We start from the raw sequence: 21521 nt of genomic DNA on the forward strand, positions 1-21521 counted from the left end.
TCCAGAATCATAGCTGATGTGTGAAAAGATACTCATTAGTTGTATATGTTGGTGATAAATTATTTCAAAAGAGATCGCTGACATTTGGTTCATATAGGGGAAGTACAGAAGATTTTGAGCGGTGTGCCAGTTGTATCTTCATAGTTGTTAAGAGTTTGAAGAATGTGGTCTTAATGTCTCACTCTTAAGTCTTTAAATTTAACAATAAAAATAGGAATTACTTGCAGTCAACAGAAATTAAAGTTAACATACTTTTATAGACCATCTTCTATACCACAACTTTTTATAACTTAATAGTTTTGTAATTTCCAAAATTTATCTTTTTGTTTTGGTTTGTTTTCTTTTTATCAAGTATTAAGTGTTTTGTCAATCTATAACATAGATCGTATTTTATGTATGATTGATTCTTTTTAGCATTTTAATATAAACTGTGACTGTATTTAAAATTGGTAGGGGGTATTAGATCTTTATTTGTATATAATTCTAACTGTGTGTAAAGTGCTTTTTGACTTGGGTTCTAATCATTATCAGCCTAATAATGAGAATCATAATAATACAGACCATAACTGCTTTTTATTACATAGTTTCATCATTTAATGTCAGAGTCGCTAAGATATTATCTCCTCCTGCCTTTTATTTTTTTTTAATAAAAATGGAAAAATCTTTCTCTATTGTTTATTCCATTATTTATTCACTACTTCTAGTTTGGATAGTTGAGAAGAGGTAGAAATAATTTCTGTACTCCGTTTTTTCTACTGAATCGAACAAGGACAGTTGAAGGTAATAAAACTGACATCTGCTTATTGTATTAGTAAGTACTCAATGATATATCGTAGTTCAATAAAGTAGAATAAAGTAGAAATGCAAATCCATAAGCTGTCTGAAATTTTAATGCACTGCTTTAATTGAATGCTGTTAATTATTTATTTGAATTCATTATCAAAAGTTAAATAAAAATTTAAAAACATTAATGTATGTACAATTTTTTTTCTTTTTCCCAGACAGATAGTGATTATGTACACAGTGTTGTAGCCAACCTGGAGAAAGAGTAAGTTGTTAAATATGAAAATGATCTTTTAGTTACTGTTACTTCTTGGCTTTTTGCTAAAAGAAAGTGCTTTCTTTTTATAGTTCCTTTCTCTGTGAAGTTCATTTTTCATTGGGCCATCTATAATTGGTCTTAACCTTATCATAAAGTAGGTGCATATATATCCAGTTTTCTGATGGTGGATAAATTGGTGTATTTCAATATAGAAAAGATTTGAATGTCCTACATATATGACCCTATCCAATAAATTCTTAATCTTGAAGATAGTGAATGTAGAGAGAGTCTGTTGACAAGAAAAAAACTTCTGCTGTCAGGGTAGATAGTCTTGCAGCAGTTTCAAACCTCAGTGCTAAATTATGGCTGAATCTGTACTGTTCTGCAAAAATTGAGTAACAGTTTGCTGTGAGCAAGGCACTTAGCAGGTAACAGGTGGAAATCTTAGTAAGTTTCAGATATTAGTGTTTATATCATCTTCATAGTTTTTTTTTTTTTTTTCAACGTTTATTTATTTCTGGGACAGAGAGAGACAGAGCATGAACGGGGGAGGGGCAGAGAGAGAGAGGGAGACACAGAATCGGAAACAGGCTCCAGGCTCTGAGCCATCAGCCCAGAGCCTGACGCGGGGTTCGAACTCACGGACCGCGAGATCGTGACCTGGCTGAAGTCGGACGCTTAACCGACTGCGCCACCCAGGCGCCCCTCATCTTCATAGTTTTAATAGTGATTTTCATAAAACTAGTCTTGATAAGGGTTTCTTCACTGAGTTTTATGTTTTTGCCCCCAAAATGTATCTTTTACTTAAAAAAGACAAAAAGAAGCAACAATTACTTGCCAACTCTAGATTTAAAATAATGCAGCTCTTTCTTTGTCCATCAAAATGCTAAAACCAGAGATTTTAAAAAATATATGCAGAGTTCAGAATTGTGCATTTGTTAGATTTTTTTTTTCCCCTCAAGTGCTCAATTTCTTGGCAGCCTTTATATAAATACAGTTTAGTATAGCCTCCTTAAATATAGGGACAAGGCAGTAACTATTGGCCCCTCCTCCCACAGAGCACGTGGACAGGTCTCTGGGGCTTAAGCTGTGATTTTGTCAGTTCTCTTCTTCCTCAATGTATAGGAAAACCAAGCCCAGAAAAAGGTACATTTAAGCACAAAGGACATATGTGCGAAGGCAGGTAGCTGCACAAGAATTTTGTGGAGATTGGCAAAAACTAAATAAGGGAGAATGCAAATGTGAAAGAAATTACATTTGAGTTAGTAAACCTGCTTATAAAAACCTTAGAACAGATTCTCTCAGCCTTGGCACTGTTGACCTTTTGGGCTCGATAATTCTTTGTTGTGAGGAATGTTGTATGCATTGTAGGATATTTAGTGGCATCCCTGGTGTCTCCCCACTAAATGTCAGTAGTAGTACCCACAGTTAGGACAACCACATTCCTCTAGACGTTGCTAAGCGTCTGCTTGGGGGACAGGATGGCCCCAGTTGAGAAATGACTACTTTAGAATGACATATAATCTATAACTCACAACTAAACCTTTCTGAAAGTGGAATAACTGGTTTTTGCATACATATATAGAGACACACAGTCAATAGTTTATTTTTTTTTCAATTCTCTATTTTCTGTGATACCTTGATTTGATTTTTAAAAATTCTGATACTTTTTAGGAATATAATATTTGCAGTTGGCCCAGGATTTCTATGCTTCTCTAAGGATAGTAGCATTTTACACTGTTTTTAAAGCATTATTTAAAAAAAAAAAAAAAAGCAAAAAAAACCCCACCCAAACCCTTTTGTTATTGGAAAAATTTGTATTTTCTGGCAAGTAAAACCAATGATGAGCTACTTCACTGAAGACACTGTGATGTGACCATTACAGTATACGTTACTGATGTGTTTTATGTTAAACACAGTAAGTTGAGCATTAAGATAAATAAAATCCCACAGAACTTAAATGACTCAGCTATCCTTTCTCATGGTAGATTTTCTAAAGAAATCAGTTCTGGTTTGGTGGAAATAATATCACCTCCTGAAAGCTATTATCCTGACCTGACAAACTTAAAGGAGACTTTTGGAGACTCTAAAGAAAGAGTAAGGTGAGCCTGTGTTAAGATCCCCCACCCTTGTGAGTATGATACATAATAAATGTAATCCTTATTTATTGAAATGTACCACATTTTAGGGTTGAGCTAATTTGTGAGAGCTAATGAATTTTGGTTATTTTATTGGAAATTCTGATGGGAGGTTGAATTTGGTATGCTCAATAACTTGTATAACTGCTTTTCTGTGGTATAACTTTTCTTAAGAGTATTTTCAATACAATTCAGAAGCTAGTTCATATAGAAATCAAATGTTTGTATGCAAAATAAATGAGAACTGATTCAATGAAAGTGATAAAAACAATAATACTGTTCTGCAGAATTATATTGTAATAAATGTATTTTAGTCAACTGGATTTATTTGTCTCTGACTCTCTCAAATTGAAGGACTTAAAACTTTCAGTGTGTTGTTATTAAAAACATTGTAATCTAAGAGACATTGACATTAGTTTTGGATTTTCTATAGTCAGAAAAAAAGGAAAAATACAGTTTGGGAAGAGACTTACTGTGTTTCTTGAGTGAATTTTTCCGAAAGATACGTCCACATAGTTGGTTGTCTCTCAATAAATATAATTGTAGTTTTAAAAAATTAAGGGTTGAATTTGGTAAAAAATTTAAGTCATCTCATTAAATTCAAAACAGTTTATAAAGTATACTCTGGAGAAGTTTACTTATTATTTAAACCTTTTATTTTTTTTAACTAGCTTTTACAACCACTTTTCTTATTCAACATTAGTCTGTTTCTGCAGGCTACCGGGAATTCACTGAAAGGACTTAATATTGTAAACCTTAATATGTTTTGGGGTTTTTAAGCATTCAGTACAGTATTTATTAATTTCCACCTGTATGCAAAGCACAGCCCTGGTCACCAAAGCAGTGATCCCCGAAGTATAATTTTTGAAGCACCAAGTTCCAGAGACATTAAAATGTTAAATTTGGAAAAAGGTCCTATGGTCAAAAAAGTTTGGAAAATATTGGACTAAAAAGTTTTTTTTCTTTTTTAAGTTTATTTATTTTGAGAGAGAAAGAGAGAGAATGCCAACACCAGTGGGGGAGGGGCAGAGAGAGAGGGAGAGAGAAAGGATACTAAGCAGGCTCCGTGCTATCAGCACAGAGCCCAATGCAGGGCTCAAACTTATGAACCTCACAGTTCATGACCCAAGCCTAAGTCAAGAGTCGGACATTTAACTGACTGAGGTACCCAGGCGCCCCAAAAGTTTTTCCCAACAAATGTATTGACTATTTCAATGCCTCTAATATATTAATATGTCTCCAAAAGGAGAATATATGTGCTTCCCAAATTTACTTGACACTTGACTTCATTTTTCCTCAGGATGTCTTGAGGATTAGTGTTTTGGGGAATATGTTTTGATAAAGGCTTCATTAGAGAAAAGTGAAAGTCTCTTTCATGATCTTCTACATGTGTATGTATGTGTGTGCCTGTATCTGTGTATCTGTAGGTAGATAATTTGCATACATGTATATTATATACTGTGTATATACGTGTGTGTATTATAAAATATCACAACATACAGTATGTACTCTAAAATATTTACACCTAATCTTATTTTGCTAAATTTGAGTCTGATTCCTAACTTATTTTTGAAAAAATTTTTTTCAGATGGAGAACAAAGCAAAACCTGGATTATTGTTTTCTAATGATGTATGCTCAGGAAAAGGGAATATATTACATTCAGGTAAGTGTGATTTTTGTTTTCCTTTCATGTTTTTCACACTTTTGAAGAAGTAGTATCAAGAGTATATGTTCATTGAAACAGGAAGTTTGGAAAGTGTAAACCCTCTAAGATGTATATGTTGATAATAATATATCAGAAAGCAGAAAGGTCTGTCATAGTCACTGATAATGTGGGCTGTGCATTTCCATTCTCCAGTTTAGCCCAACACTAGCTTTCCAGATAACGGTGTGACAGTGGGTGCGTCACTCACCTCTTCTTCTCTCATCCCGCCATCTCTGCTCTCATTCTCCCTCTCTCTACTGTTAAAAAGAACTAAGGTTTAGTTACTTGGCAAAATTTAAAGAAGGATTTTTTTACAGGTTTTTTTTTTTTTTGGTGGTCTTACAGTAGGATAGGTTTTGTTTTTGTTTTGTTTTTTGCATGCTACAGTACATTTACATTTATATTGAAGATAAGAATAAGTTTGTTATGATGTGGGTTTTAAATTAGCCAGATAGGCAACAACTTAAATAATTCTAGGAAGCTCTTATTTCTTCTAAATCTCCTTCTCCTTAGTGACATTACAATTGGAATTTCATTTCTTTAACCAAAGGTCTTTATTCCTTGTTCATATGCAGATACTGCACACTATGCCTGTCATTTTTTTTTAGTTAAAAAGTTTATTAGATATTTCCCTGGAAGTATACTTTGATTGATGGGAGTGGTAAAAAAGGGGCTCTGGGTCCCTTAATCAGAAAGGAAATAGATGGTTTGCAACTGCTGGCATAGGTTTGGGAGGGAAGGAAAGAAGGAAAAGCCTCCTATCACCTGGGAAGGCCGACTTACTGAGGACAGACTTTGTCTCCTTTGACATTTTATCTTGGGCCACCTGTGTTCAAATGTGCATGATGAACCTTTTTCCTTGGTTCTCAGGCTGGGAAATGTAAATGATGATAGGGTCAGAATATGGCATTGTATGTAACAGTATTCAAGAGTTATGAGTGTAAAAACATGGTATCCTAAAATTAGTACATTTCCTTTAAATGTCTTAGAGAAGTCTTTAATTTCAAAATAATAACTTCAAAACATTTTATTAAACATGTCTCCTATTATTGTAGTGGAAGCTTGCTGTTTGTTCTAGGGCCAATATATATTTACACTATGACCAAGAACTTTATAGAGAGAACTTTAAAACATGTAGTTATATTGCTTTTAAATTTTATTTTAAATTTCTCTCTAAGGAAAGAATGGAATCTTAAAGCTTTTTTTGGTGTGGAGTATAGGAAAAGTAAGCATTTAGGAAATTAAGGAAAGGACGTGGTTAAGAAAGAGAATAAGGAAAACTTTAAGCAGGGCATGTATATATGGTGTTATAACAACAGCTGTGAACTAACATTTATTGCACACTTAAACCATGTGTCATGCATTGTTCTTTACAACTTAGACTTTACACATATTAACTCATTTAATACAACTCTTTTTCACAAGAGCAAGATCATACTGTACATACTGTCTTGTAATCTGTTTTACTGTCGTTTAACATATTATAGATATCTTTACATGCCAGTAATTACAGACTGGAATAATTTTTAATCTCATTGAAATATCATTATTCAGATATCATAATGACCTTACTGTTGGTCATTTAGATTGTTCCTAATGTTTCAGTTGTGTCACAGATGAATCCAGTGAACATTCTGGAAATTACCCAATTTTCCCAAAAATCATGCCTCCAAAAAGAGGGAATAGCTTTACATTGAATTCTTGACATAATTTCATTTTACATAGAATTCTCTCAGTGAGTTCATTATAATTTGCAAAATATTGGTGGGAAGGGGCACCTGGGTAAGTTGGTTAAGCATCTGACTCTTAGTTTCAGCTCAGATCATGATCTCATGGTTTGTGAGTTGGAGCCGCGTTGACAGTGCTGAGCCTGCTTGGGATTCTCTCTCCTCCTCCCCCTCTTCCCCTCCCCTGTGCATGCAGGCTCATTCTCCCTTTCCCTCTCTCCCAAAATAAATAAAATAAGCTTAAAGAAAAAAAAGTACTGGTGGGGAAAACACATTAGCCTGAAAAGTCCTCAGTTTAATACTAGTTTTGAATGTTTGTGAAGGATAGAAATCACCTGGCAAAATTGGAGAAAAATTAATGTGGGGAAGGAAAGACATTCAATCCAGACTTGATAATTATCCTAGGTGTGTGACTTCATGAAATGTATTTATTTATTTTTTATTCTTTTTTTTTAAATATGAAATTTATGTCAAATTGGTTTCCATACAACACCCAGTGCTCATCCCAACAGGTGCCCTCCTCAATACACATCACACACCCTCCACTCCCTCCCACCCCCCATCAACCCTCAGTTCTCAGTTTTTAAGAGTCTCTTATGTTTTGGCTCCCTCCCTCTCTAACCTTTTTTTTTTTTCCTTCCCCTCCCCCCATGGTCTTCTGTTAAGTTTCTCAGGATACACATAAGAGTGAAAACATATGGTATCTGTCTTTCTCTGTATGACTTATTTCACTTAGCATAACACTCTCCAGTTCCATCCACATTGCTACAAAAGGCCATATTTCATTCTTTCTCATTGCCACGTAGTATTCCATTGTGTATATAAACCATAATTTCTTTATCCATTCATCAGTTGATGGACATTTAGGCTCTTTCCATAATTTGGCTATTGTTGAAAGTGCTGCTATAAACATTGGGGTACAAGTGCCCCTATGCATCAGTACTCCTGTATCCCTTGGGTAAATTCCTAGCAGTGCTAGGTGTGTGACTTCATGGTTGCATATGTTGGAGTATGTCCTACCCAGGTTTTTGAGAGAGTGCTTTTAAAAAAGGCAGTAGGACACCTGGGTGGCTCAGTTGGTTAAGCATCTGACTCCCACTCAGGTCATGATCTTGCAGTTGGTGAGTTTGAGCCCAATGTTGGGCTCGCTGCTGAAAGCATGGAGCCTGCTTCAGATCCTCTGTCCCCCTGTCTCTCTGCTCCCCCCTCACATTGCTGTATCTCTCTCTCAAAAATAAATAAATATCTGGAAAAAATAAATAAATAAAAAAGGCAAAAGAACCAGAGGTTACTCTGTGGTCATCACAGGCATACTCCTAAAGGTGGAAAAAATGTCACCCGTGCTAATGTTACGTTTTGGCTTGAAATGAAGTTTCGTGTGACAGAATCATACACTTTCATAAAGTCCTGTATCACAGACGACTTGGAATTGAAGACCATGTCTTCTGGAACACTTGTTGGGTGATTCAGGTACTTCCGAGATGGCTCTGACTAATTCCTGCTGTATCACGTAACAAGGCACATTATGTCTGGTTGCCCCACTTGTATTGATACTGACACTAATCATTGGGCTTGGTGGTGTCAGCCTCACCTGTCTTTATAAAGCTTCCCAGCAGCCACTCCTCTGATTTCCACATTCTTTGATTATTTTTCCCCAGATCAGTTATTTCATTAGAGGTGCCGAGTGATAATTTTCTAATTGTGTAATTTGTAATGTTCTTATAAGTTGAGTTCATCTGTAAAGAACTTTTCCTCAACTCTTTGGTTACCTTGAAAAATAGTTCACAAAGGAAAGGCAGAATAAATGCCTATTCTTTCTCTTCATTAAATTTCAAAGGTGGTATCCTAGAAATCACCAGTGGTGGTCATTTAAAAAATATTGTTATGAACGCATGGATTTTTAAATATATTTGATTTCCCTTAGACCTTGCAGTCACTATTCATATTGAGGCTTACACTAGTACATCATAAGCTGGTGGGAATCTCTTCAAATTGGCTCTTGTAGTCCTTCAATGTAAGTCTAGTAATCTTAGATCATTTCTTTGCTGACTGGCAGAAGATTTGCACATTTTCTATGGGAGATCTAGAATCAGCCATTTCTCTAAGGAGCTCTTTTCCATTTAGAAGCAAATAGTATTTAGGACCCCAATCCAGGTGCTCGAGATGCTTATTGCTGTTATGGTGTCTTTGCTTCCAGGCTAAACTTTTAGCAAGGGAAAGAGTATTTTATTTTTCAGGAGAAAAATCTACAAGCTCATATTAGTATTCCCAAATCAAATGAAGATTTGGGGGTTTTTACTTGACTTTTTTGAATTTATACATGTATTTCTTTTACATTGAAAGTCTTGGTTTTTTAATCACATTATCCTAATAATATTATTCTATAGTATAGCTGAAATACTTACAAAATGATACCATTGTCACTACTATTAGACTGATGAATGCAATTTAAATTTTCTTTGTGCTTCCCCCCTCCTTAGAATATACACCAGTATGGATATATTGTCAAAATACTATGTTTTAAAGTAACTGGAAATAATTCTTTATACTGTATGATCATGCTGCCAAATTGATATGAAATTTGGTTTGTTTCATTTTGTATTCAGTTTTTAGCATTTTTTATCCTTTTTAGTTGTAAAAAAAATTTTCCAAAATCGTAACTTCTATAAGATACACAGAAGTCTCACTTTATTTATCTATTTAATTTAATTTAATTTAATTTAATTTAATTTAATTTAATTTTACTTTACTTTTATTTTATTTATTTTATTCTATTCTATTCTATTCTATTCTATTCTATTCTATTCTATTCTATTTTATTTATTTTGAGAGAGAAAGAGAGGAGCATGAGTTGGGGAGGGACAGAGAGAGAGAATCCCAAGCAGGCTCCACACTGTCAGTGCAGAGCCTTGAACTTACGAACTGTGAGATCATGACCTGAGCCGAGACCAAGAGATGGATGCTTAACCAGCTGAGCCACCCAGGTGCCCCAGAAGTCTCACTTTTATCCCTGTTTCCTCCCTCTCCCATGGGTAACCACCATTAATTTTTTATTTCTTTTTATACTTTTAAAATTTTTAAGCAAAAATATTTTTTTTTCTGATACTGCATTTGCATACTATAAAAACAATATTTTGCATCTTGTTTTTTAGCCTCCCTCTGTAAACTAGCGATCACTAATGAGATGTAAGATTTTATTTATTTTCTTAAATGTTTGTTTATTTTGAGAGAGAGAGTGAGTGGGGGAGAGGCAGAGAGAGAGCAAGAGAATCCGAAGAAGGCTCCATTCTATGAGTGCAGAGCCTGATGCAGGGCTCAAACTCACAAACTGTGAGATCATGACCTGAGCTGAAGTCCAAAACTTAACCAGCTGAGCCCCCCAGCCTCCCTGAGATGTAAGATTTTTTAAAGAATGGCTCTTGCCATGACAAAACACTGATCTCAGAGAAGTACATATGTTCACTAAAAAAACTGTACATAAAGGCTTACAGCAGCTTTTTTCATAATAGCCCAAATCTAGAAACAACCCATATATTCTTCAGCCAGTGAATGTTACACAAACTGTGTCACATCTATACCACAGAATACCAAATAATGAAAAGAAACAAACTATTGATACACAGCACATCTGGGATCTCAGGTAATTATGGGCACTTTAAAATTGAATCTTAAAAGGTTGCATACTGTATGATTCCATTCATGTGGCATTCTTGAAATGACAAAGTTGTAGAGATGGAGAACAGACTATTGGTTACCAGATGCTGGAAGTGGGGAAGGAAGGAGGTGGCTGTGAATATAAAGGGTAGCGGTAGCACAAGAATCCTCGCGATGGAACTGTCTCCCAAACTACATGGAACTAAATACATACACGAATATATACACAAACCTGAATGCCTGTAAAACTGGTGAAATTTAATAAGGTCATCAAAGTGTATCAGAGTCAGTTTATTGAGAGAGAGAGAATCCCAAGCAGGCTTGACCTGAGCCAAAACCAAGAGTCCAATGCTTAACCAACTGAACTACCCAGGTACTCCAAGTTTTTTTAATTTTTTTTAAATTTTTTTAATGTTTATTTATTTTTGAGAGACAGAGTGTGAATGAAGGAGGGACAGAGAGAGAAAGAGACACAGAATCTGAAGCAGGCTCCAGGCCCTGAGCTGTCAGCCCAGAGCCTGACATGGGACTAGAACTCATGAACAGTGAGATCATGACCTGAGCTAAAGTCAGACACTTAACCAACTGAGCCATCCAGGTGCCCTTCCAAGAAGTTTTTTTTTAAAGTGAAGTTGCTTATATATAGAAATATATTGCATTTCTATACACTAATAACAAAGTAGCAGGAAGAGAAATTAAGAAAACAATCCTGTTTAGAGTTGCACCAAAAAGAATAAAATACCTAAGAATAAACTTTAACCAAGGAGGTGAAAGACCTGTACTCTGAAAGCTATAGGACAGTGATAAAAGAAATTAAAGATAATACAAACAAATAGATATTCCATGTTCATGGAATGGAAGAATTAATATTGTTAAAATGTCCATACAACCTAAGCAATCTACAGATTCAGTGCAATCCCTATCAAAATACCGACAGCATTTTTCTCAGAACTAGAACAAATAATACTAAAATTTATATGGAACCACAAAATACCCTGAAAAGCCAAAGCAATCTGAAGAAAGAAGAACAAATCTGGAGGTAACACAATCCTAGATTTTAAGATATACTACAAAGCTATAGTAATCAAAACAGCATGGTATAAGCCCCGAAATAGACACATAGATCAATGGAACAGAATAGAGAACCCAGAAATAAAAGCGAAGTTGTTTGATGTGAGAATGGAACAAAGCAGTTTTCCTAATTTAATGTAAAAATGTAAATTTATGGGGGCGCCTGGGTGGCAGTTGGCTAAGCGTCCAACTTCGGCTCAGGTCATGATCTCACAGTTTGTGAGTTCGAGCCCCACCTCGGGCTCTGTGGCGACAGCTCAGAGCCTGAAGCCTGCTTTGGATTCTGTGTCTTATTCTCTCTCTGCCCCTCCCCACTTGTGCTTTGTCTCTCTCCGTCTCTCAAAAATAAATAAACGTAAAAAAAAATTTTTTTAAATGTGAATTTGTGTATGGTAACCAAAATTAGTGTATTGAATTTCAAATAGGCATTTGAGGGGCGCCTGGGTGGCGCAGTCGGTTGGGCGTCCGACTTCAGCCAGGTCACGATCTCGCGGTCCGTGAGTTCGAGCCCCGCGTCGGGCTCTGGGCTGATGGCTCAGAGCCTGGAGCCTGTTTCCGATTCTGTGTCTCCCTCTCTCTCTGCCCCTCCCCCGTTCATGCTCTGTCTCTCTCTGTCCCAAAAATAAATAAAAACGTTGGAAAAAAAAAATTTAAAAAAAAAAAAAAAAAAAAAAAACAAATAGGCATTTGACTATTTCATCTACATCTCTGTGCATTTAAATAGCTTGTTTTTGAATTTACTTATTAGAATAATTTGGAATTGCCTGATGTTAGGGATCATCTTCCTTGGGGTATAGATAGTATTTAGATGTGAGTGTAGACACCTCTTTTTTTCAGAAAGCAAGGTTAGGTGCCAGTATAGCTCTGTGCTTTGTCTGGTTTTCCCTCCAGCTTCCCTGAAGCATAAAACATGCCTTGCCTGTTCACTGATGTATTATTCCCTGGGTTTAGTATCGTGTCTGGAACACAATAGAAGCTCAATAAATATTTGGTGAGTCATTATCATGTCTTTCCAAGTACTCCTACTGTTTCTTCACAGATAGGAAGAAGAAAGCTTGTAGGACTTAAATACCTGAAAAATATAAATACTAAAATAAGTGAAAATTGCTTGGCAGGTAACTGGAAGTGATAATGTGACATTAAGAAAAGGAAAAAAAATTTTTCAAGGTCATTAAAATCATCTTGTGACTTAAAATTTTTATGAGAGGAGATTCTGGGGAGGAAGTCTTTGCATATGCTTGTGATCCTTGATCCTTTGTCAACTCCCAGTTGAATTGGTAAAAATCCCAAGTGTGAATAACACATGGGCCAACTGTGTGGAATTAACTGGCACTCTGAATTGCTACAGCTTCTTAAGTATTTTGAAAATAACTTTTAAAATACAAAAAGTGAGGGGCACCTGGGTGGCTGGTCAGTTAAGCGTCCAACTCTGGATTTTGGCTCAGTTCATGATCTAACAGTTTTGTGGGATCGAGCCCCAAGCTGTTAGTGAAGAGCCTGTTTGAGATTCTCTCTCCCTCTCTCTCTCTGCTCCTACCCCGCTTGTGTGTTCTTTCTCTCTCTCTCTCTCTCAAAATAAATAAATAAACATTAAAAAAATAAAATACAAGAAGCGAGCTTTCAGGAATCTATCCTACAGAAATGAAAAGCAGTAATATGTAAATATAAGCAAATTTATTACATCATTGTTTGCATTGGCAAAAAATGAGAAATAAGCTAGATGTGTGTCTATGATCAGGAAAGAGTTGAATGAATTGTTTCACATTGATAACATGGAATATTATGCATTTAGTAAATATCAACCTGGAAAGATATTCATGATATATTAAGAGACAAAAGACAGTTTGATAATATGATCCCTTATTATAAAAACGTACATGTGGATGGGCAAGTGCGTGTGGACCTTTTTGTGCTGTGTGTCCATATAAGAGGTAGCAAATAGATGCACACCCAACTTTTAACATTGGTTACCTCAACTAGCAGGGTGGAGGGCAGAGAAGGAAAGCTGCTGGCTTTTTCTTTGACCTCGAACAAGTATTATATAAAAATTTAAAAAAAAAATTAAAGGCTCACAAAAATTCTTCTCCTTTGAAAAGTAAAAAAGGATAGTGTGAAGTCATGTTGGGTGCTCAGAAAGGACCAGAAAAGAGTAATTCGTGGAGTGGTGCTGTGATCTCCCATGGTAATGGAGTGGTTTAGGTGACTTGCTATGTGTGCCTCTTCCATTTTATTTTCCTCGTTTTCTTTTAATAAAACATTTTTATATTTTCATCATTTTTGACCATTGTTTTCTTGATTTGTGTTTAAAAGTATGCTTGAGTTTTCTTATAATAAAGAATGTCCTTTAAACCTTTCCATCTCTTTGATTTATTAATCTGATCAACTTTCTTTAGCTTGAAGATGATATTATTGTCAAACAGAATTACTTTAACACTATAAAAAATTTTGCACTTCAACTTTCTTCTGAGGAATGGATGATACTAGAATTCTCCCAACTGGGCTTCATTGGTAAGAAAAGTGTCAGATTTATCTACTTTTCAGAAATAACTGTGACTTTTGTAATGGTAAACTAATTTCTTTTACCTTCAAACTGTCTTTTTTTCTCTGGAAATAGATTGTTTTTGAGGAAATTTAATTTAGGTAAACTTCCATGTATAAAGTGATGAAAATCAACCCAAAATAGTATTTGGGTACTTTTAAGGTTGTAATATTTGCTGTGGAGTTCTCCAGGCAGCCCTTCTGGCTTCTTGTGTACACACGTAAAGCCAGCCATGGTCCTGAGCATGTCTGATTTCTTCTCTGACACCTCCAGCTCCCTGTTTATGGCCCAGTGCTTTTGCAGCATTGGGGTTCTTTTAAAAAGAATGCCACACTAAATGTTTCCTAGTATGAATACCTAGTATTTGATGCAGTACTTGACAGTGATTCATTCATAATCATTTGTTACTTTCATAGACAAGGTTCTCATTGAAAAATTTTTTCTCACTAAAGTTCATAAATTATACAATTAGAATATGTTTAAAGTTGAAGAATTTCAGGAAGTTTACAGGTTTTAAGAAACAGGATAAAATTTCACTTCTTGTAGTACTTTAAATATTAGAGGCTAGGCCTTTGACCTTGTTGATCATTTATCTCAAAACTTAAGAGTCAGAAACATCTTTGTGAAGGTTTCAGTGAAGGCAGAATTGGAATGCCTGTTTTTTGCATTTATTTATTAGGTTAAATGTTTTGTTTGTTTGTTTTTTTTACCTAAACCTAAAGGATCCTAAAGTTCCTTTTTTTCTAATGGGAAGAATGTTAATAAGACACAAAGGAAAAATCTCTGACTTGCTTCTTGAGCCAGTAGTTGTATGATAGATTTTGTGATGGAGAAAGTCAGGAGTTTCGTAGTTGTGTGACAACCCAGAAATGTTTAGCTAAAGCAAGTTTTTTTGCTTTTGATAAGACAAGTAGGGAAATTATTCATAATGATTTGTATTTGAGAGCACAAGCTTTATTTGTTGTATAGATTTCATTTATTTAAGCCATTTTGTTGCTTGGTTTCTTTATGAAAGCTATTGACTGAGAATGTTTTTTTCAGGTAAAATGTTTCAAGCACCAGACCTCACTCTGATTGTGGAATTCATATTTATGTTCTATAAGGAGAAACCCATTGATTGGCTCTTGGACCATATACTCTGGGTAAAAGTCTGCAACCCTGAGAAAGATGCAGTAAGTTAATTTCTTATGAGGGTGGATGTAGGAGTGCTGACCACACGGCCTCCATCTTTGGCCCATCATTGTGTTCATGTTCACTCTATCACCTCTCTTGGGGCTACATGTTCAAGGCCCCATGGTGATTAATATACATAGGTTAGAAGTGCCGGCTAAGGCTGGGCTGACGAGAGGCTTGTTTTGGCTTCGCATGTATCTCTTAGAGATAATACAGTCTTCCCCCTTCCTCATGCACAGGTGGTACCACAAGATCTACTTAAAGGTTAGCTGTCAATTAGTGCATGTACACCCGTTGACCTCCCTACATGGCCCTTGCTCACTCCAATGTGTCCTCTCACAGTAAAATCTGTGGACTAAGGTCCAGACTTTGCAGAGAAAAACTGCACAGTTGGATCATCATCCCAGTCAGTTCCTCCCCGACGTCAGTTACCTTGAGTAAAATTCTGTGCTTTCTCAGTTCGAGGGACACTTTACTGTCCCTCTCCTGCCTTCTAACCGTGGAAGAGGCTTCTTTTCTGTATCCCGTGAAAGGGACTTTCAGGGAGCCAGAATTTATAAATGAACAGTTAAAGAGCTGAATGAAGTGTTTTCACTTAACATTTGAAGTGCTTGCTTGCTTTCTTGAACTGACAAAAAGTTCCTAAATTAGAGGGATTTTTAAATAACATGGAAAACCCTGTAAATCAGTGAAGTCCACCCTTCTTTAAATTGCTGATAAATGTTAGTAAGTGTCTTTAGGCTTTGTTATTTGGTTACTGTTGGCTATAGATGTTCTCATAGCTGTCCCAGGGGTATTGTTTCAGCTTTCTTCATACTCTCTGTCATTGTTCCTTTTTCAAACGCTTGGGGGACAGTATCAGACCCCAATACATCTGTAAATAAGGAATAAAATAGAAGTAATATTTTATACCAAAACAGTAGCAAGGAAAAAAAGTACCTTTTAGTGTATTACTTGCAAGAAACCAGTGTTCATATTAATATGCTGACCTTTGGGATTATGGTAGGTAAGTAACTGAACGATTTTTGCTTTGATTATTCAAATATGTTATTTCCATAGAGATCTTATTGTAAAAAGTAATTAGATACGTTTTCTTTGTCCAATTTGAATTGTACCACTGGAAAAAAAATAAATTTTTATTTATTTGCTGTAATCATAAATAAAATGTGAATACACATTCTCAGAAATAAGTCAATTTTGACATGTAATAACAGGAAATATTTATTATGGGCATGTATCTTCATAGGGATGACTTAGCATTCATTGTAACAAACATTTAATTTGACTTCATGACCGTATTATATTCTCTAAAATAGTTTAATCATCCTACCTGCCAGTGAGTTTTTAGGACACTGTCTTGTGTTTATAAGCCATTCTCTCTCTCTCTCTCTCTCTCTCTCTCTCTCTCTCTCTCTCTCTTTTAATCACTTTTTTAGAGCAAATCATAGAGTATAGCCAAATAGCAAAGTATCTGCTTTCCAACAGTGATGATTACATATAAATTGATTTGGACAATTTGTTTTTATGATGTAAGTCCTGACCTGTATTTTCTTTGTACTTCAGAGGAATCTGTATTGTAGGACACAAATAAAATCCTATGATCTTTATACTTCTGCAATATACTTGCATTTAATTGGTCCTGTGCAGTTTTATCTAATATATGGTTAGGTTCTAAAATGAGCCTGTGAGGTGAAAATCTCCAATAGTAAAAATTAAAATCATCTATAAATTTTAGCACACAGCCCTGTGGAGAATTTTATCTATTCTGTCACTCCTTCTTAGGCCATGTTTTTCTGTGGCCCATAATTCTTCAGTTGCTTCCTCTAGAATGTCAGGGAAACTGTCACCGCAAACTTGCTGGCCTCCAGCACAATATCTCTCTGACAGTGGTTTGGGAAACCCCACAGAGCATTCACACATTCTTTCACAGGTTTATTAACCCACTTTGTTCAGGCACAAGTGGGCTCAGTCTCAGGCACTGTTCTTTTCTTCTTCCTCTCTGTCCCGCACCTTCCCTCCTTCTACCCCTCTTGCTCTTCTCCTATCCTCAACCCTTCCCTCTCCTTTTCACTTGAGTAGTTGAATTTTTGTAAATAAAATGTTATATTACCTCTGTTCTAGTGTTAGTAGTAATAGTAATGAAGTAAAACCTTTTGAGAAAAGGTTTAATACCCAGTAAATAATTGCAGGCCTTTTGTCCAGCTCTTGGTTTTGGCTCAGGTCATGATCTCATGGTTTGGTGGGATTGAGCCCCATTTCAGGCTCCATACTGGCAGCGCAGAGTCTGCTTAAGATTCTGTCTCTCCCCCTCTCTCTGCCCTTCCCCTGCTTGCTCTCTCTCTCTCAAAATAAATAAACTTAAAAAAAAGTCAAATCTATATTGATATATCTTGAAATATGGTTAGAATTAAATCCTTAACTCTTCTCTTAGATGTACTTATTTTAAATTTCCATATCATATCCGTTTATCAAGTAGGTAGCAAATCTATTAATATCTTAAAGAGGACCCTTAAAAAATATGACTTGGAATTATGAGATGAAGTTGGATTTTATTTTCAATATTCCTTTTTTTCTTTTTTTTTTAAATGTTAATTAGTTTTGAGAGAAAGACAGAGCACGAGCAGGGGGAGGGGCAGAGAGAGAGAGAGAGAGACACAGAATCCGAAGCAGGCTCCAGTCTCTGAGCTGTCAGCACAGAGCCCGACATGGGGCTTGAACCCATGAACCATGAGATCATGACCTGAGCCAAAGTTGGACGCTTAACTGACTGAGCCACCCAGGCTCCTCTTTCTTTTCAATATTCTTTAAAAGGGCTTCTGGTTTTTCTGATGAGGACAAGATTTCACTTTGCATTGTGACACTTTTTTTTTTTTTTTTTTTTTTTTTAGAAACATTGTGATAGACAGAAAGCCAATCTACGAATTCGCTTCAGACCTTCCCTTTTCCAACATGTTGGTCTGCATTCTTCTCTATCAGGAAAAATTCAGAAACTCACGGTTGGTGATTTAATTTTATTTTTCTCATGCACATACAGTTTGTTATTTAGGGTACAGTTATTGTTCTTCTTAAGTATAAATAATCTATAAGTTGTTTAATAGCATACATGTCTCTCCTCCTAGGATAAAGATTACATGAAACCATTACTTCTTAAGATCCATGTAAACCCACCTGCAGAGATATCTACTTCTTTGAAGGTGTACCAAGGACATACACTGGAGAAAACTTACATGGGGGAAGATTTCTTCTGGGCTATAACCCCAATAGCCGGAGACTACATCTTATTCAAATTTGATAAGCCAGTCAATGTAGAAAGGTTGGTGACTGTTAAAATCTATTTGGTCTTATAGTTTTACACGTCTTAAGATGTGTGATTTATGATGGCTTTTTTGTGTGTATAATAGCTGTGAGGAGGTAGTGAGTCTCAAATGTTAGGTTATAAAATATATTTCCTACAATTCAGTAATCAAATGGGTGTGTTGTTTTCAGATATAATATCAGCCTTTAGTGTGTTTATTAAATTCTGTTGGTATTTCTGAACATTTATTTAGTATAGTTTTTTAAAATTACTTTTATGTGGAACTCTCAAAATATAAAGTTAGTTTTCATGTCCTTATTATTGGCTATCCCTTAGGATTTAACTGAGAGCTAGTCAGTTACCTAGCAGTTTGGCTGAAATGATAAATTTGACAGACTGTGACTATCCCTGGTCAGTGGTTTTACAGATGCTGGATTACTTTTAGACGACCATGGTAACCCTTTTGTGTTTTTCAGAATTTATGTTCATTTCGCAAAATTTAGGACTCTTTTCTCCCTGTTTTTTAATAGCGATGATTCCTTCTACCTCTCCTCAGCTTTGGGTGTGTTCTCTAGATAGTCTATGATACATTTAAATGTAATCCCCTAAAACTAATTCTGTAGTTATGTTACATGTTCTCACATGAGGGCCATCCAGTTTTTAGAACCCGCCAAAAATCATCTAGGATAATTCTATTTAAGGTGGTCAGAAACAGTGCATAGTTATAATGTTATTAATTTTATTTTGTTACTCTAAACTGATTCTAAAGAGGAATTTAAATGTATAAAACTGTATCTGGCAATGGACTATCACTGGGAAAATATTTCCAAGTAATTCTTCGCATTTATGAGCATATAATATTTTTGTTGTTAGTTAATGTTCATTTTCATAGTATATAGTGTGATACTTAGTACTTTGAGGTAGTGTTTACCATACTTAAAAGAGTCATAAATATCTGATGAGGTTTTAATATCTAAAATACATATAGAACTTCTATAACTCACCACCAAAAAAATAAACAATTTGATGAAAAAATACACGGAGGATCTGAAGAGACATTTTCCTATTACATACAGATGATGTACAGATACCCAGCAGATGCACGTAAAGAAACTCACATCAGTAATCATCAGGGAAATGCAAGTCAAAACAATGGGTTATCACCTCATACCAGTTAGAATGGCTAAAAGCAAAATGACAAGAAATAACAAGTGTTGATGAGGATGTGGAGAAAAAGGAACTCTTGTGCACTGTTGGAGGGAATGCTGACTGGTGCAGCCACTGTGGAAAACAGTATGGGGGTTACCCCCAAAATTAAAAATAGAAATACAGTACGATCCAATAATGCCACTGCTGGGTATTTACCCAAAGAAAAGGAAAACGCTAACTCGAAAAGATAAATGCACCCCTCTGCAGCATTATTTACAATAGCCAAGATATGGAAACAACCCAAGTGTCCATCAGTAGACAAATGAATAAGGAAAATGTGGTGTATATATATACACAAAAGAACATTACATACCCACATAAAGAATGAGATCTTATTAGTGACAACATGGATGGACCTAGAGGGTTATTATGCTAAGTGAAATAAGTTAGACTGAGAAAAACAAATACCATTTAATTCCATTCATAAGTGGAATCTGAAGGAAACAAACAAAAACCCACAAATAAACAAAAAGAATCAGACCTTTAAATACAGAAAACAAACCAGTTGCCAGAGGAGAGGTGGGGGGATAGGCAAAATGGTGAAGGAGAGTAGGAGATACAGGCTTCTAGTTATGGAATGAATAAATCACTGGAATAAAAGGCACAGCATTAGAAATATAGCCTGCGATACTGTAATATTGTGATATGGTGTGGTGACAAGTGGTAGCTACATTTGTGGTGAGCACAGCATAACATAGGTTGAATCACTATGTTGTACACCGGAAACTAATGTAACATTGTATTTCGACTGTACTCAAAAAATTTTAAAGCAGAGTCATCATAGAATTAGAAACAATTTTCTTTCATCTCGTAAAGAAGAATAGTCTTAAACCATATCTGTTGGTTTGTTTTTAGCAAATTAAAATAGTGCCAGCAAAGAATCTGCTAAAGAACTCATATGGGAGATCACATTTCTTTTATTTTTTTTTTAACGTTTATTTATTTTTGAGAGACAGAGAGCAAGAGAGAGAGAGCACGAGCAGGGCAGGGGCAGAGAGAGAGGGAGACACAGAATCTGAAGCAGGCTCCAGGCTCTGAGCTGTCAGCACAGAGCTCGATGTGGAGCTCAAACCCATGAACCGCGACATGGTGATCTGGGCTGAAGTCGGACCCTTAACCACCTGAGCCACCCAGGTGCCCCTGGAGGTCACATTTCATAACAAATATATTTTCAGTAAACCTCTGTAAGGTAATATTTACTTGCCCCTATTGAGAATACATTTATAGTAAAATGCAATTTTATTTTTAATTTTTAATGTTTATTTTTGAGAGAGAGAGAGACAGAATGTGAGCTGGGAAGGGGCAGAGAGAGGGAGACACAGAATCTGAAGCAGGCTCCAGGCCCTGAGCTGTCAGCACAGAGCTCAATGCAGGGCTCAAACTCACAAGCCGCGAGATCATGACCTGAGCTGAAGTCGGACACTTAACCTACTGAGCCACCCAGGTGCCCCGATAGTAAAACACAATTCTTTTAAAATCAGAGTACATATGAATTTTCTTGGAGTTCTTGGAGAGACCCACCCTTCCTAGAATAGAGAAAAGGAATCACTTTTCAACTTGCATAATAACTTGTTTGCTGAGAAGGGGAGAAGCAGAAGTTGTATTTGTCAGTACATAAATGAAGTGTTAGGAACAGTATTTTCTGACTGTATAACATATGTTTTGATTATGTAAAAATTTTAAAATATGAAAAATGAGAAAAACACAGCCTCAGCACCACCATTGTGACCTTTTGGCACATTTTTTCTTGGTAATTCTGTGCACTTTTTACTTTGAAAACCATCATGATCTGTATATTATTTGTGTCTTATATTTGCAATTATCCTGTCATAAGTGATTCGTAAACATTTTAATGCTTGCACAGTATCCCATTGTGTGGCTGTACCATCATTTACTTCTTCTAATGTTAAACGTTGCAGATGGTATTGAGTTTTTCACTATAAGCTATCACATAGTGAACACCTCTG

General features: G+C 35.7%; 1 protein-coding gene across 5 annotated transcripts in view; it reads left to right on the forward strand.

Moving 5' to 3' along the window:
- The window catches only part of MGAT4A (alpha-1,3-mannosyl-glycoprotein 4-beta-N-acetylglucosaminyltransferase A), a 121846-nt gene that overhangs the window by 85889 nt on the left and 14436 nt on the right, over positions 1 to 21521 (forward strand). For all 5 annotated transcript variants that reach the window (XR_006960338.1, XM_047069583.1, XM_047069584.1 and 2 more), the window contains exons 6-12: positions 1002 to 1048; positions 3031 to 3144; positions 4769 to 4844; positions 13732 to 13846; positions 14919 to 15049; positions 17939 to 18046; positions 18170 to 18363. Coding sequence is in view for 4 of the 5 variants with exons in the window: in XM_047069583.1 (XP_046925539.1) it covers positions 1002 to 1048; positions 3031 to 3144; positions 4769 to 4844; positions 13732 to 13846; positions 14919 to 15049; positions 17939 to 18046; positions 18170 to 18363 (785 nt within the window). In the remaining variant the exon portion in view is untranslated. The remainder of the gene's footprint in view (positions 1 to 1001; positions 1049 to 3030; positions 3145 to 4768; positions 4845 to 13731; positions 13847 to 14918; positions 15050 to 17938; positions 18047 to 18169; positions 18364 to 21521) is intronic.

Source organism: Lynx rufus, unplaced genomic scaffold (assembly GCF_022079265.1).
Source record: "Lynx rufus isolate CCGP_SWC_20201006 ecotype Redwood Valley unplaced genomic scaffold, mLynRuf1.p SCAF_8, whole genome shotgun sequence".
NCBI classification, from domain to species: Eukaryota; Metazoa; Chordata; class Mammalia; order Carnivora; family Felidae; genus Lynx; species Lynx rufus.